The sequence below is a fragment of the Dryobates pubescens genome, chromosome 17, assembly GCF_014839835.1.
Source record: "Dryobates pubescens isolate bDryPub1 chromosome 17, bDryPub1.pri, whole genome shotgun sequence".
NCBI lineage: Eukaryota > Metazoa > Chordata > Aves > Piciformes > Picidae > Dryobates > Dryobates pubescens.
The window spans coordinates 17,161,431-17,189,052 of record NC_071628.1 but is presented as its reverse complement, the minus strand read 5'-3'; the positions used below and the strand labels follow the sequence as shown (position 1 = coordinate 17,189,052).

The 27,622-nt window shown below is 39.1% G+C and overlaps 1 protein-coding gene across 10 annotated transcripts in view; it reads right to left on the bottom strand.

The window, feature by feature from the left end:
- Positions 1-17,266: 17,266 nt before the first annotated feature.
- TJP1 (tight junction protein 1) overlaps positions 17,267-27,622 on the bottom strand; it is a 188,113-nt gene continuing 177,757 nt past the window's right edge. For 7 of the 10 annotated variants that reach the window (XM_054169232.1, XM_054169227.1, XM_054169228.1 and 4 more), the window contains 5 exons: positions 25,936-26,111; positions 24,804-25,245; positions 22,107-22,324; positions 20,791-20,934; positions 17,267-17,618 (listed from right to left, as the gene is read on the bottom strand). In XM_054169232.1, coding sequence (XP_054025207.1) covers positions 17,524-17,618; positions 20,791-20,934; positions 22,107-22,324; positions 24,804-25,245; positions 25,936-26,111 — 1,075 coding nt within the window. In that variant the 3' untranslated portion in view covers positions 17,267-17,523. The remainder of the gene's footprint in view (positions 17,619-20,790; positions 20,935-22,106; positions 22,325-24,803; positions 25,246-25,935; positions 26,112-27,622) is intronic. The other 3 variants (XM_054169226.1, XM_054169233.1, XM_054169225.1) reach the window with 2 other exon arrangements.

The following is a 27,622-nucleotide window of genomic DNA, read 5'->3' as shown; positions in this document are numbered from 1 at the left end:
ATAAAATGACCATTTTGTACCAATTTACTTTACCCCGTGCAACTATTAGACAAATCTGTTTGTCTGAACCCGCAAGTGAGAAATAGCTTGAAAAAAAAGCAATGCCTTAGCATAATTTTAAGAGCAAAATTTTGACTCCAGTTTAAAAAGAAAGACGAGAGTGACAGGGGAAGCAACTGTAAGCTTAAATCCTAGATCCATCAGGGCATCCATCCATCAGGATCCACAAATGTCCTGGATAGCTTTTGGGCATTAAGATGCAGAGAAGCAGGGAACTGCAGGGCAAGTGACATTTTATGCAGATGTCTTATGTGTCATGTACACTGTGCAACGTTCCCTGTTTAGATGCATTTGTTACATGAAATCTGTGCTGGTAATAAGGTTGTCAGATATTTAAATAAAATGAGGACAGCTGGAAGTTAGCTACAGCTTATTTTTTATTGTGTTGTAACCTGCCTGGGGTGGACAGAGGTGACCAGCAGGCAGTTCAATGGCTGATAAAACAAACAAAAACCCGCTAACTTTTTTGATGCAGAGGCTGCAATTTTTAAGTGCTTATTAGCCCAGACTCATCTAACTACCTTTAGTAAGTTCTTTCACTACTCAAAAAACTACTACATATATTTAGTTTGATGCTTTTTTTTACCTGTAACACCTTTTTACCCTGCCATGTTCAGAACACACTTGTAAGAACTTTGTGACTGATTTACAATATAATGCTGCTATAGAGCAAACACCATAAAGACAGGGGGAGGGGGAGGTAAGTAAAAGCACTTGAGAGAGGCCAAATATTGGACACATCTTGTCACATCACTGATGTTCAACATAGACATCTCTTTCAGGTTCCCAGTAATACATGAGATGCTTTCTTGTTTTAGATGCCATGAATTATCTGAATGTGTTGTATTTTATAAAAACCACAGAAACTATAATTTCACTGAAACCTCTTTTTAGAGAGCCTACCTTAGAAATCAGAAAATAGTTTTCTTGAGCTGTCTTTACAGCAATATCCATTCTTCATTCAAGGATGGATGAATCTCCCAGCCTGAACTAATACTTCCCTGACTTTCAGCTACAATTTCCACAGCAGGTTGGAAGAAGTTTTTGTATCGGGGCAGTTATTCGCCCATTCTTTCTAAAACTTTAAGGTTATAGTGTCTTCCCTTAGAGAACAGTTAAAGAATTATTTCTGTTACACTAGGGATACAGATTTTCAAAGCCAGTTAAGGAAGTAACTCCTTTTAGAAAACTGCATTGATCTAACTCACACCAGAAAAAGTATCACAGTACCACAGTATAACTAAGGTTGGAAGAGACCCCAAGGATCATCGAGTCCAACCTGTCTCCACAGACCACATGGCTAGACCATGGCACCAAGTGCCACGTCCAATCTCCTCTTGAACACCTCCAGGGATGGTGACTCCACCACCTCCCTGGGCAGCACATTCCAATGATGAACTCAGCTCAGTGAAGAACTTTCTCCTCACTTCGAGTCTAAACCTCCCCTGGTGCAGCTTGAGACTGCGTCTCCTTGTTCTGGTGCTGGTTGCCTGGGAGAAGAGACCAACCCCGTCCTGGCTACAACCACTTTTCAGGTAGGTGTAGAGGGCAATGAGGTCACCCCTGAGCCTCCTCTTCTCCAGGCTAAACAATCCCAGCTCCCTCAGCCTCTCCTCATAGGGCTTGTGCTCAAGGCCTCTCCCCAGCCTTGTTGCCCTTCTCTGGACACATTCAAGTGTCTCAATGTCCTTCTTAAACTGAGGGGCCCAGAACTGGACACAGTACTCAAGGTGCAGCCTAACCAATGCAGAGTACAGGGGCACAATGACCTCCCTGCTCCTGCTGGCCACACTATTCCTAATGCAGGCCACGATGCCATTGGCCCTCTTGGCCACCTGGGCACACTGCTGGCTCATGTTTAGGCAGGTGTCAATCATCACCCCCAGGTCCCTCTCTGTTTGGCAGCTCTCCAGCCACTCTGACCCCAGCCTGTAGCTCTGCATGGGGTTGCTGTGGCCAAAGTGCAGCATCCCGCACTTGGACTTCTTAAATGCCATCCCATTGGACTCTGCCCATCTGTCCAGTCGGTTGAGGTCCCCCTGCAGAGCCTTTCTACCCTCTAACTGACCAACATCTGTTTCTAACTTGGTGTCATCTGCAAACTTCCTGATGACTGACTCAACCCCCTCATCCAGATCAATGAAGATGTTAAAGAGGATGTGGCCCAGCACTGATCCCTGAGTCCTTGGAGATTGAAGGGCTAGGGGCAGCTGGATTTATCTCTTAATTAGGGTGGGTCCAAAACCAGATGCACAAGTAGCCCCACTTTGCTGTAGGTCTGGTTGCATTTCAGCAAATGAATACATAACAGGGTTTATTTACACTTGCAACATACATACAGATTCTTTGTGATTGCTGGTGATGGGGACTTAACTGCAGAAACAGCTTTAAGAAAATACAGCTGTAATTACTTTGTAATTACCTGGGACAAAAAACACCTAGTAGTGCCGAGGTTATGCCTTACCAAAAGGGTATCCCTTCATGGGAGGGTGAGGAAGACAAACCCTCCTGATGTGTCCCCCAGGACTCTGCCATCAAATTCTTGTCCACACATTAGCTTCCTGAAAGATTAATAACAATACCTCGGTTTTCTATTGTTAAGCATGACAAAGGCATTCCAGGGCCACACCTTGCCTCAGCCAACATACCTGTTTTGATTTCATCACCAACCCATTTTGATCTCATCACCAAACATGGACAGCTGGGCCTTCACCCAGTGGCAGTGTCTGGTTCAGACCTAAATGCTTAACAGAAAGTTGGTCTCCTATTTCTAATATTTCTGCTTCCAACACCCTTAAACAAAAGAATTGGTGAGAAATTTCATGCAGTCTTTTTCTTCTTTAAAAACAAGGTCAGTTTGAGTACAGCTGGGATTACTCTTCATCCAGGATTTCTGCACAGTTCTTAAAACTTTTTTTTTTTTTTTTTTAAATCTCCCTCATGTTGAAGGCATTTCTTCCCAAGGGCCCTTTTTGCAGTTTGCCAGATTGTTTAGTGCCCTCTGTTTCACCCTGCAGCAAGTAAGTATTTTTACTGCTAGCACCGAGAGATAAAGGGACAGATGTACCTCTCACTGAAATTGGTACAATTTCATTCGCATCTTCAGTGTTACACTGATGTAGCTGAAAGGACATCAGGGCCTGAAAGCCTTTTGGAAGCAGTTGTTCTGATTCCATACTAACTTAGAAACATTTAGGAATGTGTAATCCTCACAGAATGTGTCTGTTATGTAAACTAATTAACTGTGTAAACAACAAGAGATTCTAAATTTGAGCTTGAGAAAAAAAGAACAATAAACAGGTTTAGACTGACTCTGTGGTCAGTGTGTCTCATCAACTCTGTCAGCCTAGAGAGCATACAGAAAGAACTTCAGCTAAAAGGCACAGGGAGGAAGAGGATGGCTGCCCCAAATGACCACAATGCCCACAATACATAATGAGCACGAGTGCAGGAGATTTACATATGTAACAAATTCCATGAACTAATAGGAAGATGCTAATCACTTCTTAGAAACAAATATGATCACTTATTAGATGCAAGCATCTCATCCCTGAATTTGACTGGCTTTGGTACACTTAGGTGGAGTGATCCCCCATGTATCCAGCACCAAAATCAAGAAATGCCTGCTTCCGAACACCTCATTGGTCTTAGGGAGTTTTCTTGCTGTATTCAGTAACAGTTCCATTACAGAGAACTGTGAGACTTAGCTGGATTATTTCAACTTTCTGAATATTCCAATTCCCTATTCTGAATAATACATTAAGGAGTCCCTTAGGGTAACAGCTGTTGGGTAAACACTTAAAAGAGAAATCAAGTTTAGTAAAGGCCTTTAAATTCATGCACACACACTAAAAGCCTATAATTTCACTCAGTGATTCAGAAGATCCTGTTTAAATTTAACAACTGGTTATCCTCCGTGTCTTTCATCAGACTACTGCCCAAATGCAGTTCCTGGTACAGTAATGGTTTCTCAGCAGTCTTGGGCTGAGTCTTTGCACATTGGTGCAAAGTTGTTAGTATTTTTGGCTGACACAGATACATTCACATGCAATAACAAAACACCTCTTACACTAAAAGAGTAAAGGTAGCCAAAGACAGAGATAAGGATGAAAACGTCCATTCCTCATGCAAAGAGCAGTAAACAATGGCTTAGTGAACAATTCCAGGATTGTGCATTTGCTGTTTATAAAGGAGGCATCTTTTAAACAAGTTCTCTAAATAGACTTTGATGGTGCACGCTTACTCAGAATATGAAAGCAAATAATTTATAGCTACTATAAAATTAGATAACAGAACGCCTTAGCATGCTTTTAATATATAGTATGGACAGAAATATTCCATTGCCATTTCTGAAGAACCTCGAATGGAATGACACAACAGTGAAGATGAGGGCTATTTACCAATTGCAGAGTTATCCAAAATAAACTTATCTACAAGCAAGGACCAAAGTCTGTCTTATTTTCACACAACACAAAACAGTAAGACTGAGGCTTCAGCAGCAGTATAGCAGCATCCAGGAATCTCAAAAATAGTATTCTACACCTTGATGAAAAAGATGAGACAAATCTTACTTCTATATTAATATATGTTATTACTTTTTATATCCATTTTCAGAAAATTCTATTAAGCATGAATATTGTTTATATGAGAAAGACTGTCTTTGCATCACTGTGCAACTTATCTTCTCAGCACTGCATCCTTTTTGGCCTTTTTAAAGGAGATTTTAGAAATTTGCTAAAAGGTCAGCCAGCCCTACAAAGGCTGCTTAATATAATGAAACTTTTTAAACCCCAAAACCTCAGCTGCTTTGAGATGTAGACATTGTTAAGTCACTAGTGTTTTAGGAAAATGGTTTGTTTTAGTTATAAGACGACGACTCTTGTATCTCAACAGTTGTATTTTTCCTCCCACCTCATTGTCACTCTCCTTCCTTTCTTTGCTTTTAGGTATGATAATTAAAAAACCAGAGATAACTTTAACCTAATATTGTTAACAGTGCACAGAGCTTTCCTAAGAACAAGACAGAACAACATTAAAACAGCACTCACATTTAAAATTAACAGAACAGGAACGGCCCTGCCGCTTGCATATAGATGCACCATTCTATGCCAGATCAAGTAAAGTTCTTTCATGCAGGGATTTTTCCACTAACCCTTTCCTGGTTTTAGGATTATTTTCCTCAGTTTTCTTCAAGCACATTTTGGTTTATCAGAGCCTTTTTTTTTTTTTTTCTTTTTTCAAACACTACTCAAATCACCCTGTTTTTTCCAAAAGCTGAGTGACTATTTCAAAAGCTGTATTAGTTCTCAGTTTCTCTCATTTCACATCCTGCTGCAAAATATTATAGATTTTTTTTTTTTCTGAACAGACAAAAGAAGATCAGAAAATACCATTTTCCTCAGAAGTAGAGTTGAAGGAAGTAGTCTGGACATGGGTAAGTCTGGCTTCCTTCATGCTACTCACTTAGAGGAGGTTTCCCAAAAGATCAGTGAAATCAAACAGGTTTTTGGTTCATAGGTTGAGCTCAACTGTCTCACAGCTCAAACATTTACACCAATCATGTTTTTATTTCATGACCTCAGGGAGCTCTGGTGCCTTTAGTTACCAATGCTGCTAATTAAGTTTTTGTTTTGGCTTTTCACAGGTATTAGGAATGGATGTAGAAACTGAAGTCCACAGAAGACAACACACTTAAAACAAGAGGAACTTCGTATCAGAGCCAGCAAACCATGCTGTCATTCGCTTCAATGGCTGAGGTGCAGTGCAGACCTTTCAAGCACAGTACCGACTGGTGATTTGTATACAGTGACCACAAACCTTTGCAACATGCCCAAACATTTCAGTTCTAATCTACCTTCATCAAGACTCAATTGTGTAATAGCACAGAGACAGCAGGCTAATTATTTGGTACAGGTTTTGCAGTTCATTACAGTCATGTCTAGATACACATTGAAACCAAAAAGTTCATCTCTGAATTGCATAATGATTTTAAAAGCATTTCTAGAATGCAAATTGCCTTTAAAAAACAGCTCTAGGTTTTTCTCCTCTGAGGCTACTTTTCATAACACAGAAGGATCCTGTATCTCAAAAAGTGCTGGCATTCCCACAACAAACCAACCCAAGGGACACATTTTGAAATGTCAGTTATTTTTATTCTGATCATGAGGTGATTTTGTGTAACTTTCCTACTCTTGAAAGGGAACTTACAGTTTTTCCACTAAATATTTCCCCACCACCCACCCACCAACAAAACCAGCAACAACAACAAAAATCAATGAAATAGGTTTTTATTGATCTAATAAAGAGAAACATTTAGCCAATACCTTTGTCTTGCCCACAAGTACCTCTGAAGATCCAAGCACTGAATAAAATTACTGCCTTCTTGATGGAAAAAGGGAAGAATGCTAGGAGCCTATACATTACTATCTTTGATTCAGATAATTTAATGCTATTTCACCCTACGGAAATTATTCTAACCTCATTCTTTCTTTTCTGTTCCTTATCAGCAGAATGATGAGTAGGCTTAATAGGCCTTACAAATTGCAAACAGACAGGTGGTCTAACAACAGACTTCCCATTAGCTCCATTAGCACAGTGTGGTTTTGGAGTTTCAAGAGGAAGCTCTAAGCCCATTGAGCTATTACAGGCTATTTCAATAAATCACAAAGCATTTTATTCGATTAGACTCCTTTTAATAGTAATATTAAAGACATGGATAGAAGTATCATTGCTACAAACAGATTTGATGTACTCAATCTGGATTTTGCTTTGGCTTTTTGCTTTCCCATCAGAATAAAAATAATAGCAGTTTATCATGTAACAGAAGCAAGATTTGATCCCTTGGTACACAGCGTACAAGGTTATGATTGGTAGTATGTATTTTACATTACTGGACTCCTGGCCTGACAGCTTCCAATCCTTCACCTGCTGGGATTCTTTTTCCAACACATAAGGCATTACAGGCATTGAAGACTAACAGTAAGTAGGATAGCACAGACAGCACTATAGGCATCTTGCTGTGCAACAGTAAGTTCTGTAACTGAAGAGAACAGCTGTGGAAAAATGATAATTCTGTTATACTGCAACATGTATTCAAACACTGGAACAGGTTCCCTGAAGTGGTGTTATTTCCATTCCATACAAGGATATGGATTGATCATTATTGTAATTATTTAGGGAAAGGCTTCTAGGAGCCAGGAAGGAACAGAGGAGAAAGTTCAGAGCTGCTTTTAAGGAGTAGGAAGAATTATGAAGCTTATACAAATTCAGAGCATATCTGCAGCCCTCGCCTTAGAATGCACAAATACAGGAGAGAAGCTGACTCCTGTCAGGGCATGAGATCATGTCACTGGGAGCTGGCATCCAGTGGAGCTGAAAAGGGTGGTGCTATGGTTTGAAAGTAAGCCTAGAAATTTAAACCCTGGAATAGAAGTCATCCACTAAACTAACCCATTTCCCCACAAAGAATGGCAATGACTACGAAGAAACAAAAGGCAGTTAATACAGCAGATGGAGACCATATATACTATATACATACACACACACATATATATATACACACACAATTCCAAATGTATTGAAATTACTCTCAACTCCGTATTTCCTTGGTTGGAACACCCCCTCCCTCCCCCGCTTCAGTAGTCTATAAAAGTAGAGCAAGTGATCTCAAAATCAGTGGATGCCATTAAAAGTATGGATGTTGCCATGCTGCCTGAACTGCACAGATATTTGAGAAGAGTATCTAGAAGACAAAGGGGAACTCTGACGTAAGAAATTAATTTCATTTCAAACAGCACAAAATCAGAGCCTTTTATCTGATATTGTAGAGTGTTAAATGTGGATCATTCATAGTATTTCCAAAAAGCCTGTGAGGTGCCAAAGATTTCAACCGAAATAGTGAACTGGGAGTAGATTTTGAAAAGTCTAGGTAGAAGCTAGACAAATATTTTACCTGTTCCAAATGCATATTCAAGCTCCACAGTAAGCTTTGTTCTCTTAAGTCACAGCCTTTATGTGAAGGCATCAGCTGTAATTTTTTGGCCCTCTGTTACAAATCCAAGTCTGGAAAGTGCAAAAGAAGTTTGTGGGGATTTTGTTTGTTTGGTTTGGGGTATTTAGTTTATTGGTTGGTTTTGTTTTGGGTTTGGGTTTTTTTTGGGGTGGTGGTATTTGTTTGTGGTTCTGTTGTTGGGGTTTGTTTTGGTCTTATCCAGCTTGTAAAGCACTACTTTGTATTAATTATTATGTTGACATTACTTTTATTTCTACTATGTATTGTAATTACACCTGATAGCATCTCAGTGTCTGGATTCTATCTATAACAAAGCCTGCCAGTGATCATTCTGCTGTCCTCAGAAGAAAAATCCAAAGCTTTTCTCATTTTTTTTTAATTGGAGATCATGAATGTTACAAGTACTGTTAAATCTACATCAGTACACAAAGGAGTGGTGGGTTAACAGCATGAGCACATGCATTTCAAACAACTAGCTACAAGCCCTCCTCTGCTTCAACAGAGGATCACATCAGCTATTATTTAGTCAAACACAGTGGGCAGCCTATTAGATGTTAGGAAGGATCTGTCATTTAAACAAGACTAATGAGTCTATGACTGCTAGATACAAACATCTATGATATTTATTATCTCTGAGGTGGCAAACAGCTTCTCTCGTAATTGCTGAAATAATGGTCAAAACAAAAATGCAATTCATTTGCTAAATCACAGAATGAAAACTGTTTCTTAAAGAGCTGCAAATAAAACCCAACTTCAGTCATCACTTGAAGCTAAACAGGCCACAGTTTTGATCTCCCACAAAAACTGAACACAGCCCCCCCACTCCCAACAACCCTGTACAGGCTTCGGAAAGTTTCTCCTCTAGAGCCCTATATATGAAAAGGCTGCTTTAGCACCACTCAAACCAGCTGGCCTTGAAGCTTTTGGACTGCAAGCTAAGAGGGAATTAACATTCCTGGCAGGGACATTTCATAAATAAAATGTGGATTGAAATAGAAGCTAAATCTCCTTTTTTTGGTCATGTGCTGAATCTCAAAAAGTACTACAGCAAAAAAACCTTTAAGTCACAATTCTCTTATCTTTTCCTGTTTAAAATGATGAAACATAAGCTGTAAATATTTAACTGTGAGACAATGGAGTTTTCAGACTCTAATAAGAGCAAGAGTTACCTTCTCTGTTCCCTTAAATTATATTTTCAAAAGTATGCCAAGGTTGACTGGATAGTAAGAATTGTCTAATGTGAAACCTTCATGGCAGTGTTCAGTGAAAAACTATTCAGGTGTGAAAAGGAACAATGGAACAGACATACCACAGAAAATAGAGCCTGAGCTTCAACCTTGAAGTTACATGGACTGGAATAGCTGAAGACCTGCATATCTACGATGTTCTACTTCTGTCTGTCCACCAAATGCATGAATGTGTCACGCTACCCTTAACACTTGCAGGCATCAAGCGAAGTAATTTTCAAGACAGAGGCAGCTGCAGCATTATCATCTGAAAATGACTAGACAGCAGTGCTATTAGTGCTGCCCACACCTGATCACCTCTAGACATGAGAGGTTTTAATACTGCCAGACACTGGACACCAAATACAACTAATTAATTTACCTGCTGAAGATGACAGACAAATATTGAGTAAGAAAAGCTTTTCTGCATGATCATGGTCAGCGTGAAAATTTCTAAGTATCACATGATGTATTGTACAGTATCACATGAAGTATTATACAGTAAGATCACATTATAGAACAAGAGCACCCCCAGCAACATCCACATTATACCATAGCAGCTTTGCAGCCATTTAATTCAGGAAGTCTCAATGCACATAAACAATACCATTTGATTCAAGTAGAACTATGGACCGCCACTACATTTTCTTCAATCAACAGCAACCGAGTTATTTCTTTTACCAATTTTTAAGCCACCTTGGTGCCCTAGAGAGAAAAGAGCCCCTATAAAGTACAGTATTTTTATCATCACACATCTTTGGACAAAATTCAGATTCTCTGTAAGCTAGCAAGCCAAAGTAGTCCACAGTTTTAATTCCACTGTTGTAGAATTGTTTCCTTCTACTCATTTACCTTTACTTACATATAAAGTGATTTGTGTAGGAAAACCTGTCCAAAAATTAGAAGTTATTAAAGGAAATTCTTCCTGGTATATGTTCAATAGAATTATAAAAACCACTAAAGACCATTTCTTTCAGTTCCCTACTTATGGACCGGTCGCAACAACACGGCTGTTCTTAACACAAAGTAAACATGCCAACAGAACTTTTCAGCCAAGGCCATGCCCATAAACACAGGGAAAGAGAACTGTGGAATTCTACACAGACTGTAAGTAAATACTATTCTGCATAGTTACATTTATCCTTACATAACTCTGCACCAGAACCTCAGCATCCTTTTCCAAATATTTTTAGAATTCAACATTCGCTAAGAATGATGTGCAGATGGATGCCTGAATTTCATTGCCTCTCTAAACATTTAAAATAGCTTTTTTTATTCTAGTCAAGAGCAGAAACATTTCTGGAATGTCAATTTTTTACTTAACAGAAAAGTTATTTCTTACTCAGCTGTGACTGCTCCAAGAAACATTACCTCATCTCACTCAAGATCAGTACATTTTGACAGAAAACTAGTTACTAGAAATAAATAAATCTCTGATCTTACTGAATGTGAAAATAAGAAATACAACACTTTTTTCCATGAAAAAACAAACAAAAAAAATATCTATGAGACTACATGAGAGTATTTACAGAACATTCAAGACTTAACTTCCCTTTTGTTAAGAGAAAAATTATTTAGACTACAAATCACTATTTTAAGATAATTTTTTTAAAATGAGGAATTCAAATGTGAAAGTCTTAAATGCTAATGCCTGTTTCATTACCAAGCAGTCTAAACATGAGGCTTTTAACTCATGTTCCAAGGTAGCTGAAATTATATTCAAACTAAACCAAACAAATCCACTAAAATGCTCATATATGATCACAGGTGTAAAGTGCAGATTCTTACAAACCTTAATTTCTCCTGAACAAAAATGATAGTCCAGAAGATATTCCCACTGAACAAGTATCAAAGGTCATGTTTTCCTGGATAACAATCTACAACACAAAAATTCCTTCTATTTTAAAATTCAATCCAGATTACACCATTTAGATTACTTTTTTAAAATTCAAACAATTGTGCTGTCATAGAGACACTGTGTTCTTCGGCAAAAACACTCTGAGACAGTAAAGAAACCTAGCAGTACAGTTTACATAGCCTGTTCTTTAGCAAATTGCTCTGTTCTACATTGAATTGTTTCCTAAGGGTTATTTCCAATTTTGTTCAGAACAGATAACAGTTCATGCAAATAGAACATGAAAAATGAATTAACTGCAGACTACAAAAGTCTATACAATTTCATAATCTCTTGCTGGGTAAATTACACTAGAGCATCCTTTGGGCATTTCCCCCATCACTTTATTAGTCCCTAATGAAAACCTACAGTCCTGAATAAATGACAAGGAGCAAAAACACTGTTCTGAAACTGAGCAAAACGGCACAAACACAACTCACCACTATGAATTTGATTCCTATTGCATTGCATCTTCCTTTGCTTTAATAGCTGACTAAATAACAACATCTGCTTTGTAACCACAAAAACAGCCTTCAAGGAACCAGTTTCTTGAAAGAAGCAGGAAATGTCAAAAAATTATCCTAAGCCCCTTTACAGAAGGAACCTAGTTAAGGAGTATTTCTGCCATTAACTGTTCTTTCCAGCTAAGGCAAACATGGACAACCTTTAGCCATATATGTATCTCTGGGCTCCATGATGCCACACTGCTGAAGACCAGGCTAAGCTTTGCTGATGACTGCATTCATGTTATCAATACCTTCCTCTTGGTTACTTTTTATAAAATTCTGCTTCTTGTTCTGGAACTATGGCAGAGTTTTAAAACCACAGTTTTAAAACCAAGCATCGCTTGGCGTCCAAACTTGTGCAAAGTACCGACTGCTTGCAGACACTTAGTTTGGAAACTCAGCTGTAGGCAGAGGCGAAGGCGGCTGGAAATGTGCACGGTCCAGCCCATGCCTTCCTGCATGTCCTCACGGTGAGACCCCAGCGTGGCTGCTCAGTGCTCAGAGAGCACCAGTTTGCTCAGGATCGCAGCACTCCGAGAGCGGCCTGGCACACAAGGAGCCGTTTTTCGAAGTTTGTGTGTTTACTCGACACTGCCACAGGCCTAGAACAGCCAGGAGGGGCCGACCCCCGGCAAGCAGGACCCGCTGCGGAAAGCTACGCGGCACACGCCGGCACGGTCAGTCAGCACCGCCCCCTGACGGCCGGCGGCGGGAGGCACACCGCTGTTGGCGCTCAGCCTGCAGAACCCCAGCCATACCCCGAGAAACCAAAGGCCTGGCGAGAGACTGGCGGCAGACGGGCTTGATCCCGTACTGACGGCCAGGTGCACTGCATCAGGGCTCCGCTGCTGAGGCCGCGCCGGGCAGGGGCAGTCCTTGCCCGCAGAAGCGGGAGGGAGGGCCACAGGACTGATCTAAGGGCCACTTCCATCCCTTTCCAGCTAAAACGGCTTGAGTTGTTCTTCCACGGCCAGAAAAGCAAACCTCTTGTTTTAAGAAATGGTTTTATGCTAAAGGTGGGGGGGTTACCCTGGTTTCTCTTTTTTACCAGGAGCTGCCCAACCACACACACTTCAATATGGCTAAATAATCCTCAGTCTCTACCTGAGGGGGTAAAGGCCTGAGCTGCAGCTGGGCCAAGAGCTCCAGAAAACCTGCAACAGCACAGAGCGACCCAGTGAACATCAATACAGATCAGTTTGGATCACTCACCACACAATTAACACATTGACAGTAGATGGCTTTTCCAAAGCTCATTTATCAAGGAACAAGGAAAGTTGTGGGCACAAAGAGTCCTGTGCATACCTCTCCCACTGCATGCAACTTGACCATGTGCCAATCACTTTATCCCATAAATAAGACAGCCAAGGTACGCCTTCTCTCAGCTCTCCCTGCTCAGGAAAATGGCAGTGATCTACCCTTGAGCTGGGCTATGGCTCAAGGTTGCTCCCTGAGGCAGAAAGACCTTTTACCAATAAATCTGTGGATGAACACAATTGGAGTTCTCACCAAGTTACAACTGGACTACATACCAGGTAACTCTCCCCTTGAGCAGAGACGCACATCAAGGTTTGAGATTCCTTACCCAGACTAAGAGATCCTTCCTTACCTGAGGCAAAGACACCTTAGAATAGAATAGACTAAACCAGGTTGGAAGAGACCTTCAAGATCATTGTGTCCAACCCATCAACCAATCCAACCCACCTAATCAACTAACCAATGGCACCAAGCACCCCATCAAGTCTCCTCCTGAACACGTCCAATGATGGCGACTCCACCACCTCCCCGGGCAGCCCATTCCAATGGACAATCACTCTCTCTGTATAGAACTTCTTCCTAACATCCAACCTAATCCTCCCCTGGCACAGCCTGAGACTGTGTCCTCTTGTTCTGGTACTGGCTGCCTGGGAGATGAGACCAACATCCGCCTGTCTACACCCTCCCTTCAGGTAGTTGTAGAGAGCAGTAAGGTTACCCCTGAGTCTGCTCCTCTCCAGGCTAAGCAACCCCAGCTCCCTCAGTAACAGCAGTCCTTAGTAACAACAGATACTCATTAAACAACAGATAGCATGCTGAATTGCTATTAATGAAATTCATGTGTTTAATTTCCTTTGACTTAACCTACTATCAAAGTCTAGGGACTAAGTCTGGATTCAGCTGCACCTCAGCTCCTCTGAGTTTAGAAAGCAAGTAAGTGGGTTCACACTGAACATTGCTAGTCAACAGAAGGGTCTCCCTTACACATGTGGCCTGAAGATGTGAAGGGGTATTACACAATCAATTCTGTTTTCCTCTGTATGTTTCCTCCATGTAGTAGGTAGAGTGAATGTTGCCATCAAACATTAAGTTGCACTTTCACAACATCATTTTAAAACCACTTTAACACCTTTGACAGTAATTCTTCAAGACTTGTGACACCATGTGACATAGTCTGACCTAAACAATACCATGCAGGTATTTTTTCATATTTATGAGTGACTTATACCAAGAAAACTTTTTTTCCAGACATCCTTAAGATCTTTTATTCTCCAAACCTGCATGGCTTTGAATTCTATCTGGTCCAGGTCACAGTACAGCAAAGAATCTTCAACCAGACCCTGAAATTCATTGATTTGCTATGCTTAACACAAGTTGGCAGGAACAGAGAAATACTTTCACAACCATAATTTGTTTGTGTATGTGTAGCTGAACACTATTACTTTTCTTGAAAAAAATGAAGATTTTTACTCCAAACCTAAGTCAAATGAAGAGTACTTCTGCCTCCATTGAGTATGTTTTTCTACCATTGAAGCCATTTCTTCAGAAATGGCCACGAGACTTAAGTCTTACATTATTACAACTTCTGTACAGTTTGCAGGGCTAAGGCTGGTCAGTAGGTTGCTGAGACAAATAGGTAAAATTGGGAGATGAAGACGTTGAAGAACTATAGAGAAATACAATTATTACAAGTGGACTTACCTTCTGTAAAGCCTAACCTATATAAAATACAGAAGGAACATCACCTCTTGTAAGGATAGATTTCAAACCCACTGGTGATTTAAAAATAAGTGTTATTTTAGTAGTTATTCATAACTGCCTATTTTAACCCAAAACACTGGGATTTAACAAGGAAAAAATGCACGTGGTTTGTATCAGCCGTTTGGATAAATATGCCTAGGGGTGGACAACAAGACAATTCCAGCAACAGGATCATGAGCAGTAGAGAAGAGTTTTGAACAGCATCAACTTTTTCATTTCATTTGCAAAATGATGGCAGAACAAAAGCTGTCCCTTTCTTTTTTTTCCAAATTTGGTATGAAGACATGATCCTACACTCCTTTAAAAGAGCAGAAAGGTATGATATGAATCACTACAGTAAAAGTGGCTCACAGCAGTTGTACCTTACAGCATACTAGACTCAGGATGTCCAAGATAGGTGATGCCACACAAATAGCCCATGCAGTGTAACTCCAAGGAGAGCTCCTCAAGTCCAACTGACTGACGACTCCTGTAGTGTTTCCACATACTTATACTAAGATCTGAACTAGAAAAGAACTCTTTGAAATTTTCACATTAGAGTTTTCTCCAAGATGCTCTGCATGCCATTTTGAAACTTAACTTTCTGCTGACTTAAAGAGAGAAAAAAAAAAAAATCACCAATAAATTACTACTAGGACAAATGAAAAATGCCATCCCAACATGAACAAGGATTTTGCTATTCAAATTTTCTGCCTGCTCTTACCAGTTGAGAGAAGCTATGAAAAGTGGAGTAGTAATGTGAATCCGTCTTCTAGTGCAAGTTATGCCTGAGAAACAAAGTAACTCATCAGTAGAAGTACAGAAAGGAAACAAAAGGGTTAAGCAGTTTCCCACCATTATTTCAAAATAACTTCTACATTTTCTCTTACAGAGAGTTGCTTACCAGTTAGCCACTAAATACTCCAAAGAGGGCTAATAATGGGATTCTGTAGGAAGATCCTTAATATTGTAAAACTAGACTATGTGTAAATCTGTGTGATGGGACACTACCGAAGTATTCTGAAGAACAGATCTAAGCAGTAAACAAGCACCAATGTAGTGACTCTAGGGACAAGTCTACCACTCCACATCAAGTATTTCCACACTGGAGTTCACTTCAGAAGCCTTTCTGTAGACAGCTCCAACTGACTCCAGAGAAGAGTTCCATTTCATGTACAAACATAGCGCAGAATCCAGCCGGCTACTTGCATTATAAAAGGTCAAAACTGATTTCGTCACATTGACATAAATACATTTCAGAAACAATAAGGTACTACAATCTCCTTTATTATTTTAGAAACAGTTTTATTCTGTATATTTAGAAACGTGTAATTTTAATAACTGCAGAGAAAAAAAAATAATCAGCCACACCTGAATAGCTAATAACTCATTAACAGAATGCAGTGGTATATTATCTAAACAGTAGTAGTGCCATTGTGCCGTAATAAATTGTCTATTAGTAAAAAAATACATTTCAGGGCACATATTACAGCATCCTTATGACAAATTACAGTAGGGATACTTTTCAAGAATTTAATCAAAGTAGAGAATTCTGAGTTAGATTCTTTAAACGCAGCACTTAAAAAGATAACAACCTTGTGCATTTTTAAAAAATGTCCTTGTTTGTATACTGTAGAAATGCTGCTTTATTGCTGCAGGTGTCAAAGTTCAAGGCTCAAAAGGTATGAGAATACAAAGATATCCTTAAGAAACTTTGTTTGTTTTTATATATATTTATATATATAAAAAGGTAAAGCTTATAAAAGTTAATTTACAAACCAAGAACAAAAGTGGTATGCACGCATTATATACAAGCAGTCTATAGCATCTATAAATTTTCAAATGCATAGCATAAAACATACCATCGTTTTCTTCTGGTTCTCTTCTGGCTGATGAACACAAACAATACTCATTCTCTAAACCAAACTCACAAGTTGTTTTGTTTTTAACTTTTTTTTTTGTTTTGTTTTGTTTTTCTTTTAGTGTTTTTTTTTTTTGTGATTTTGTTTGTTGCCTTTTTCTTTTTTGAACTCTTTCCCCAGTCTCTCATGATATATTACCTAGGTAAGCACAAAAGCCATACAAACTTAATACAGAGAACTATGAGAGCTAAGACTATTAAAAACATGAGGGTAAGGCATCCCTGCTGGTTAATAGGTCTGTAATAATGTGGTTAATTTACAAATCCACAGAGGCAACTGAACCATAGTCATCCCACATGCTTTTCCCCCTCCCCCCTGTTCTCATGACAATGTTTCAATATACAGTAAGTAGATGTGTTTGCATTAGCCTCTCACTGGAGGAAAACTGTGCTTCCCCAAGTTGACTGCCATTTCAATGGACATGTACATCAAAAATCATTTAAAAACTAGAGACTCAAAATATAGTCTTGTGAGTTACACAGTCATAAAAAAGCAGGCCAAATTATGTGGTCTTGCCAGTGAAGTACGAAAAACTTCAGTTCCTTTGAGTAATTCCATTGGTACTTTCAGATTTAAAACAATCAAATAATAGTAGTGTCCTTTAAGAAAAAAGAAAAAAAAGGAAAAAAGAAAAGAAATAAAAACCCCACAAAAGAATAACCCACAAAACAAAGCATACAGAACCTGCAAAATCCCTACCTTGTTCCCACTGTACACTCCCTGCTTGTGGCATGTATTGTGACCATGGTTCAAAGAGTGTTCTTGCTAAACCACTGTTAGTTAAAGCAAGATGCTTAAACACTAGGATCCATTATCACTTATAGAACAGTTAATACTTGATAGAGTGGTTCAGGTTATATGTAAGGTCCATCTCAGTTTCACATTATTTACTCAGCTAACTTAATATTTAGAAGTGGTCAATTAGGACTGAGACACAGTTTGCTCCAACAAGATAGTTTGGATCCCCGGGAAGAGACTTGTTCTGCCAGGTTTTGGGGTCACCTGTGGGAGGAAAACACAATGCTGGTGTTTAGTATCCGCTGTCAAACAGTGTACATCTTGAAATAACCAAGCTTTTGGACAGGAGCTTCTAAGTTTTGAATAAACACCTGTTTGGGTTTTTTGTTTGGTGATTTGTTAAAAGCAAAAAACAAACCCAAAACAACCAAAACTGCAGTTTGTATGTTATTAACAAAAAATTAACCCTGTGTTTTCATATAGGTAGCACAGGTCAGTTATTCAAAAGGGATGCTGTGGCACTCAGGAGTAGTTAAGTTTTATTCTACTGTACAGCACCAACGTAGGGCATTCCACTTGAGAAGTGTTAACACTGAATCAGACACTTATTGGCTCTCTCCAAAGTAGCCAGAAAAATGAAAAAATAAAAATTTAAAGCTAATCTGAGTTAGATGCATTTGAAGTTTCTTGGAACAGTTCTGAACACAGGCAAGAGAAGGGTTTCATGATTTTGCAGCTAAACCAAAGATCCCCATTTTAAAGCCTGAAATACTGGCATTCTAAAAAGGATTCTTGTTCACTGGTGCATATCTAAAAATCTTTAGAACAGATCTTATTAATTCATGGTCAAAGGTCCCATGTAACATTCTGTTACAAGGGAAGTCATCAGCTGCCATCTCATCAGACATAGTTTACATTCCATTGTCTCTTTCAACTGGACAGTATTCTTTATTTACCCACCTAAACCCCATTACTAAATGCTGCCACTATACAAAGTGTCGTCATCCCACTATGGTAGAACAGTTGAAAAATGCACTGAAGTTAAGTCTTCCAGATAAAATACATTAAATAGCTTGGCTAAAACAGATCTGCCTTGAGAAATACACATTAGAGAGCCCAGTCACACAGACTGCAAACACCTGAGCCCTCTGTATAAAATGAGACTCATGTAAATACCACATTATTTTTTTGAAGAACTCGTGAAAACAAAATGAAGTACACAATGCACTGAGTGATGGCAACACTTGATGTAGGGACAAAGAATAGAAGTGGGCTGTGTATTGTTAGAGGATGCAAAACGAGTTTACTGCAACCAGCTGAGACTGCTGATTTCGGTCAGGAAGCTCAATAATGCTGGAGGTGCAAGGAATTCCATTCAAAAGTCGCATGATCAAATACATTAAGAGAAGGGTAGAACAGGACTTTAGGACAACCAGGTCCCAGTCTTGCACATGAGACAGCAAACTTTTTTCAACTCTTTCCTCCTAAATACGTAGTATTTATTAGACTGTATCCAGTGCAACCTCTAGCTGCTGAGAATGTTTTTCCCATCCTTGCATACAACTGCTTTGAAATAAAAAAATCCTTTAGTATTTTTTTACTAATGCAGTCTAGGTGTGGCCATAAAAGGCATTTTTCCCCCCAGCCAGTTTTAATATCAGAATCATTAAAACTTTTGAAGGGGTTTAACAGTAAAATATCAATTATGAGGCTTAAATGCAGCAGAAAATGTTAGTAAGTGCAAATGAATGTCACTTCTAAGACAGAACATGGATACATTGAGAAAAGATGAAGTAGAGCAGACGACTGAAGAGAGAAAAATCCCAGAAAATTGTATAAGCTGTTATTACAAAGCCATCTCAAAAATCAGAGTCCCATAACCAACTAATTTAGAAAGAGAGAAAACAATTATTTATTTAAGACACAGTATGGTCTACTTACATATCATAAGACAGAATTGCCTAATTTTTAAGTTTGTCTCAAAAGAGCAATGTTATGATATACATCCCATTTCAGATTAACAGAATGTGGTGTTATATTTACAGTACAGAAAGTGTTAGGGTTTAAATATACACACTCACCCACACATGCACACACACACACATCCCACTCTGGAAAAGGAGAAAAATATCTCAACTTCAGTTATCGATTAGATCATTTGAGTTCTCTCCCTTCGCTTCAAGTAAGTTCATGAACAGGTGCTACTAGTTACAAAGGAAGTGTGTCAGTTTTGTACATAGTTGTCGTAACTTCTGGGACCCTATCATTTATGAGCCCATGTTTTAACACTGCCATGTATACACACATTGTTAAATAGATGCATGCAACACATGCATATAATAGGTTATAAAAAAACCAACTAAAAATTATTGCCATTAATACCTCTAGGTTATTGAATCCCCATCAAGGGGTTGATGCTTTGAGCTTTCAAAGCATCAGTGCTTTGGTGTTGACAGTGATAGATACATTAGTGATGGAAGATATGCATACATGGTGGCTTGAATGCTGTATACAGAAGTATATCATCCAGTCATTACTTAGATCATACATACACATTAATAGGTTGAACCTTCCACCATAAATTTTGAAGATAGCTGAATAAAACCTTAAGACTTTTTCCCCAGATGTGCAAACATTCCTTTTTAAATTTCTGTAACCTCACAGTCATTTCATGAAATTGCTTGAAACTTGCCCAGAACTCTCAGTTAGGCTCTTCATTGACAATTTCAGCCAATACATTCTCCCTCTCATCCCAAAAAGCCACACTGAGGTAAAAAAGAAGAGGTAAATAAAATTGCAATCTAGTTGCAACTTTTACTATACACCAGAAACTTCTGGGTTAAAGGCGGTAGAGGAGAAATAGGCAGAAGCAAGCAAGAAAAGTCTTGTGGAAAATCCAGCTACATTAGCATGAATTGTAAATGCTTTTACTGAACACTATAGTTTTCTTAAATGACCCAATTTTTAGCATCAACTTGCACACATGGAAACAGTTAACAAGTGTTAAATCATAACTTATGAGCATGCAGATTAAGATTTGCCAGAGTCCTATATGGTTAATTAAGCAACAGACAAACACCAGTTATGTTACAAAGGCCAATCAGAGGTACATGATCATTTCCTCTCAATTTTAGTGCGACTATCATTTCAAGTGTATTCAGCTGTAGCAGTCCTCAAGAAAGAAGACAATAGAAAAATCCGCTAATAATTAACAGACTAGAGATATTACTCTTTTTCTGCTATCATGGTTTTAGCTATGAATTTGCACCATGAGTAAATGTAAGAAAGACATCTGTAATGAAAGTGAAATGGGAGAGTTTGACACAAATACAATGATTGAGTTCTTTATATTACACAGCATCACTTTCAGCCAAATTAACTTAAATTATACGATAGCACCCAAAAGCCCCAAAAGGACAGAGGGAGGACAGCATACCCGACGAGGAGTCGGAGGATTTTAGAGCAAAAGACCAACCATCAGGGGTCATAGACGCACAGTGTGGCAGGCGCAGCTCCACTGGCTTCAGGAATTTTAGTCCATGAGGCCCACACATTACCAAGGGGCTAAGAAGTGTTTCACCTATAGTAAAGAGATAGAAAAACCTGTTACTGCTTCGCCTTGAAATGGGTTCCAAGCATTACGTAACTACACTGCAGAGCTGCTAAGCAAATTTGAGAAAAACAGGAACATTCTGACCTGCCAGTAAAGAAAAGCATTTAGCAAGGCTGTTGCTCAGTCTTTAAGAGCACTCAAGTGATTTTTCAATGGAACAAGATTTCCTAGCAAATGCATCAAAACAAGTAAATTCCCATATCTGTAAGCAGCCTTGTTTGTGCTCCTCTTTGCACTACAGCTGAGACGTTTTCTGCCTGTATGGGTTTATGGCACATTTGGCTGACTAAAGCCTTCAGCAGCTCAAGAGCTTAAACCTTTAGCATAGCAGTCAACACACACAAATACACAGGTCTATTCTTAGTATTGAGATTCCATATTGAAATTCCAAATGTTAATGTAAGATTATTGCATTGTGGAACATGCCTTGTTTGGTTTGTAAAGCAACTGCAGATTGCAAGTCATTCAAGAAGTTAACCCCTTCAAATTTCTTGACTTGAAGGAAGTGGGAATCTGACAGGTCAGGAAAAGAATGTGCACTGCCCTAGTGATAAGTAAGACAAGCTTGGTATAACACTAATCGACCCTTAACAATAAGAGTTGGGAATTAGATATTTACTTTTTTTTTCCTCCTTTTTTTCCAATTGTGAAGCTGTTTTCTCTACAGAAATTGAAAACCAAACCAGACAAAAACAACAGCTGAGTATTTTCAAGTGCTGAAGTAAATTCCAAGTATTTAAATCAGGTCAAATTAGTTTACATCACATGCTTTAAAATTCTATTGGTGCTGAAAAGAAGAAATATTTCTAACAAGAATGCCCAGAGTACATCTCTGCACTTTGCAGAAGAATCTACAATTCCACAGATTCTTGAAAAAATCATTTAGAACCTTCCTTTGTCACACAAGGCAAGTTTAAAATCAGTGCTTAAAAGCCCACAAGTTAAACACCCTTAAGTTAGAACTCGGAGCCTCCACCTTGTTTGCAGTTTTCAATATTAAGCAGAATATTATTTCCCTTATACTTCCTGTGAGATATATACAAAAATATATTGAAGTGTATTGAAGCATTTTATGTTCTATTTTTCTGCTTGAAAGAAGGAAATTAAGTAACAGCACAGTGTACAGTGCCAGCTCTTACCTTTCTCTTTGTCTAAAGGTGGAAGTATACTGTTATCTCTGCAGACTTTGAAATATATTTCTTGCTCTATTCCCTCTGGAATGGCTCCTTGTGGTATAATAATACTAACTCCAGTCTCTATGGAGCTCAATACACCACCGTTGCTGTTAAATACACCTCTTGCTGTGGCTACAACAGTGTGTCCATCTTCTTCCTCCTCATCCTCAAGTGCTGAAGGGCTGAATACAAGACAGAAAGCTTAGCAGTTTTATCAGTATTTTCAACCTGAAAGTCAGTGGCATACTTTGCTCTAATGTTTTAACAGAGTACAACCTAGAGTAGACTAACACTTTTCAGGAAAGCATTAGACACGTGCCACACTCGACTGTGAGGGACAATTCAGTTCAAAGTAGTTCATGTTCTGCCACGAGAAAGAATATTTTCAGAAAGAGACCCCAAAACCCATAAAATCTGAAAGTGTTCACCCCAGCTACACACTTCAGCTTAGTAAAAATTCAATGCAATTAACACTATGAAGTTCCTTCTACCTCCCATAACCTTCATTATGACTTTAATGCGAGGAGTAATAACTCATAACCCCCAAGCCACAGTGAACCCCTCTAGTCAGATGAAGATGAAAAACAAAGCCTGTAAAAAAACCAAAACAAAACAACCCAAAACCCAGCCACCAAGCAAAACAGCCCTACACCGTTTTTCTCAAAGCTGCCAGGATGGAAATAAAAGAGAAGCATAAAACATTACCAAATGGCAAATATGAGTAGATTTCAGGTTAATTTCTACAGAACCGCACTCAAAGAACCAGGAATCTCGAAATTTTTAGCCCTCTACAACACTAGCATCAAAATATTTCTGAGGTGCTTAAGAACAAACAGGACTCAATCCTCTATTACATTTCTGAGATTCTGAAACATCACCAGGTCCTGTCTGACCAACCTGATCTCCTTCTATAACCAGGTGACGTGCCTGGTGGATGTGGGGAAGGCTGTGGATGTAGTCTACCTGGACTTCAGCAAGGCCTTTGACACTGTCCTCCACAGCAAACTCCTAGCCAAGCTGTCAGCCCACAGTTAGGAACTGGCTGGAGGGCCGAGCCCAGAGAGTGGTGGTAAATGGTGCCACATCCAGCTGGCAGCCAGTCACTAGTGGTGTCCCCCAGGGATCAGTAAAGATATTGAACAGGTTTGGGCCCAATTATCTGGACAAGGGGATTGAGTCCATCATCAGTAAATTTGCAGATGATACCAAGTTGGGAGCAGGTGTTGATCTATTAGAGGGTTGGAGGGCTCTGCAGTGGGACCTTGACAGGCTGGACAGATGGGCAGAGTCCAACGGCATAAGATTTAACCCATCTACGTGCCAGGTTCTACACATTGGCCACAACAACCCCATGCAGTGCTACAGGCTGGGGTCAGAGTGGCTGGAGAACAGCTAACCAGAAAGGGACCTGCAGGTACTGGTTGACAGCTGGCTGAACATGAGCCAGCAGTATGCCCAGGTGGCCAAGAAGGCCAATGGCATCCTGGCCTGCATCAGGAAATAGCATGGCCAGCAGGAGCAGGGAGGTCATTCTGCCCTTGTACTCAGCACTGGTTAGGCCACACCTTGGGTACTGTGTCCAGTTCTGGGCCCCTCAGTTTAAGAAAGATGTTGAGATGCTGGAACACGTCCAGAGAAGGGAAACAAAGCTGGTGAGGGGTTTGGAGTACAAGCCCTGTGAAGAGCAGCTGAGGGAGCTGCAGTTGTTTAGCCTGGAGAGGAGGTGACTCAGAGACAACCTTATTGCTGTCTACAACTACCTGAAGGGAGGTTATAGCCAGATGGGGGTTGGTCTCTTCTCCCAGGCAACTTGTGACAGAAGAGGACACAGTCTCAATCTGTGCCAGGGGAGGTTTAGGCTAGCTGTTAGGAAGAAATTCTTCACAGAAAGAGTGACTGGCCATTGGAATGGGCTGCCCAGGGAGTGGTGGAGTCACCATCACTGGAAGTGGTTTAAAAGAGACTGGATGAGGCACTCAGTGCCACGGTTTTGTTAATTAGATGGTGTTGGACAATAGGTTGGACTTGATCTCAAAGGTCTTTTCCAAGCCGGTTAATTCTGTATTCTGCAATTTCAGAACTCATTCATATATCCTATTTTTTTAAAAAAAATAAATCAAAGAATAATAAAATGTTGTTCTGCAAGTATTAGTGTCACTGCTACATTCTTAAGCTATTTGCTAACTGTTGCTCTTAATTCCTACATTTAAAGGATACTAGGCAAGCACAAGCTACTTTTAAACAGTGAAGAGATCCAGTATGAAACTATTTGAGTGACTTCTCTTCTTACAAATACTTTTAGAATATCCTTTAAACAACTGTACCATGAGGTGTCTAAGGACACAATGAATACAGTTTGGAGCAACAGCTACCCTTCAAAATCAATTCCAGCTTCTACAAACACATTGAGAAGACAAGTGATAACTATATGCCAAAATATTTCGTTATTAGTACGAGTATCCATCTTTCAACTATACCATCAACAGAAAAAACAAACACACAAAATCAACAACAAACCAAAATGAAGTAATTACCCCAAAACACACACCATGAAGCAAAATAATGCCAAAACCAAGAAAACCAACCCCCCCAAAATAGCTGTGTTTTTCCCAGATGAACTCTCATAGATGTACTAAAATAAATGAAAAAGCAGCATCCTACCTTACAGGAATGGCTTTAGGCACAGCATTAACATTATTTGGTTGATATTTAGGCTTGTCGACCTGTACAGCAAAGGTATCCATCCCACTATCAAACTCGGAGGGCTGCGATGAGCTGTGTGCTTTCAAAATTGGTTGAGGAGAATTTGGAGACTTTGATGGCAACTCTGGTTTATGTTGAGCTTCGTTTGGCAAGAGATTATGGTTGAATTTAGGGCTTTCAAACTTGCGCTCAAAGGGCCTCGCAGCACTAGTGTAAGGTTTTGTTGTAAAGCGGTTGTACGAAGGAGTGACTGTTTTCTGAATCTGCTCAGTTCCATTAACAGGGCCTTTGTCCGGGAAGCTTTTCTGAGGATAAAAAGTGGACTGCACAGTGTCCTCTCTAGAGGATCTGAAAATTGCTGACTTAGTCTGAGGTGGAGGAGGGTCAGACACAGAGTTAACTGCAACACAAATCAAAATATCAGAATTTGTCAGTAACTAGCAGAAATTTCTCGTCACACATGCTACGATAGAAGAATATACTTGGGTCAATTTTTAACCTACTATATAAAATACATACAGGATCAGCTTAGCTCATCTGTCCTCTAATGTTTTCTACGTTCAGGGTCTAATGTTTCATTAAAGAGCTCCATTAAATGCAATGGTATAAGATTTCAATAAAAAGCTTATGCTGGTTTATGGCATAACAAAAAGAGAAAGCCCATACTGAAATACTATTGTGTATTTGCAAACCTGTAACATTCAGTTGTACTACACAATCCTCTCCATCTGAAAGTGAAAACATCTTATTCTTTTGTTTTTAGAGGCATACACCTCATGCCTAAAAGATTGTGGTCCATGGCATAGAGAAGGACATCATTTAAGTACTGAAAAATGTTACTTCATCTTTGCTGAGACTACCAAAGATGAAAGAGTTGAAGTGACAATATCTCAAGTTAGTTTCAGACAGGATCACCAAATTATTTCACAAAACTCTACCTCATGATGTATTTAAAAGTTGTTTTCACTAAATTCCAGATTCCTCTTGGAAAGCACTAGTTACCACTTTAGACATGTTGAAGCAACCACACAAGCATGCTATAAGTGATACTTGTTACGACACAAGACAGGTTAGCATTTCAACTGCTCACCTTCAGACAGTGCAGGCTTGTGATGTGCTGGAATAGACAGGACAGGACTATTAATGGACTGAGGTTGTGTATACTGGACTGAAGAAACAGGAGGAGGAGTTGTAACTTGAGAGATGGGCTCATAGCGTTTTTCACCAACAGGCCTATCCATTGATTCGGTATCGGCTGTTTTACCCCTGTTGAAATATTGCAAAACACACACCACATTTCAATTTCAGTTTCCTCAAGGCTCTGAGCTCCTGCATTCACTGCTATTTTTTCTTCTATGATCACCTGATTTCCTTCTCTTCCTATAAACATCAAAACACGACGGTCTTTAATATGCTGTCTCAAGTATAAAAACATTTATTGATAAGCACAAGAGATTTAGACAACATTGAATCCTTAGAAGAAGATTAGTAACACAAACCATGGCAAACAAAAGGCAGATGACATTTCAGGTGTATTTGCATAATTGCCTACAGGATGTTAATTTCTTAATTTCATTTGGGGTAATTTCAATGAATGTGTTCTTGAATTTAGCAGGTCTTCAAAATAAAAATATAAAACCACTTTTGTAGGGGGTAAGGGTTTGTTTTTTTTCTGAAAAGCATAATTAGCCAATAGGTCAATGGATTCTAGTACAACTTCTCTAAATACACCTAATATTTGACCAATGCCATCTTAATTAGAAATGCAATCAGCTTAAGCTTCACTAGCTTTATGTGCATAGTATAGTTAACTTTAAAGTCTTATTATCAAAGCATTTTTCATATACTAGAAATATTTCTCCAGAAGTTTAGTTCAGGAAATGGTTTGTTCCACATACACCTGTAATTCCAGAGTACAATTTATTGCACTTTCTTTCAGAATTTGTCTGTTTAAAATTTTAATTGCACATAATGCCTGTGATGGAATGTAACAGTGAGAGGACACCTGAAAACATCCTCACAACAACAGTCTTACCACTTGATGTTCCTTTTCAAGTAGTCATAGCTAGTGTAAGAGCCAAGAAATCTAGGTGATGGCAAAGCAAACAGCAACAGAAGAATGAAAGAAAATAGTCATTTTATCTTGAGCATATTATTTCTTCACAGTTTTTGTTAGTCCTAGTAGTTCTCACACAAGAAGATTCTTGAAGCAGATGTTACTTATAACAGTGATGTTTCTGCTACGACATTTACCATATGCATATACAGAATGATCACCTACTAGATATGATGTGAGATTGTCAGTGAATTAAGAAGTGGTCAAGATCTTGACAGATATTGAAATTAAGAATGAGATTGCACTAAGCCATTTGTTACAATCTGTTTAAGCAAAGGTATTCAATATATTGAAAAAAGTAAACAAAACACAAATCCCAAATCTCTCATCATCTAATCTGCATAAATATCGTCAGTCTTCAGATACAAACAATGAAGGCCTTGCAGATCATGTTCTGAGGGTACATTCATAGCAAGTGTTTCTAAAGCACTATCAATAGCAGAGCCCACACCATAAAATTCTTCTGATCACATTCCACAGATCCTGAAAGTACATCTCAGAACAACTGTTGATGAACCCCAGGAGAGACAGGAAACCAAAAATATACTGAAGACCTTCCCTTGGCTTTTAATACTTATCTTGCTTATGTTGCAAGAAAACACATTTCACTTGTGGATGCCCCTCTCTTACCTCTTCACTTTCTGTCCATTGATAAAAGTGT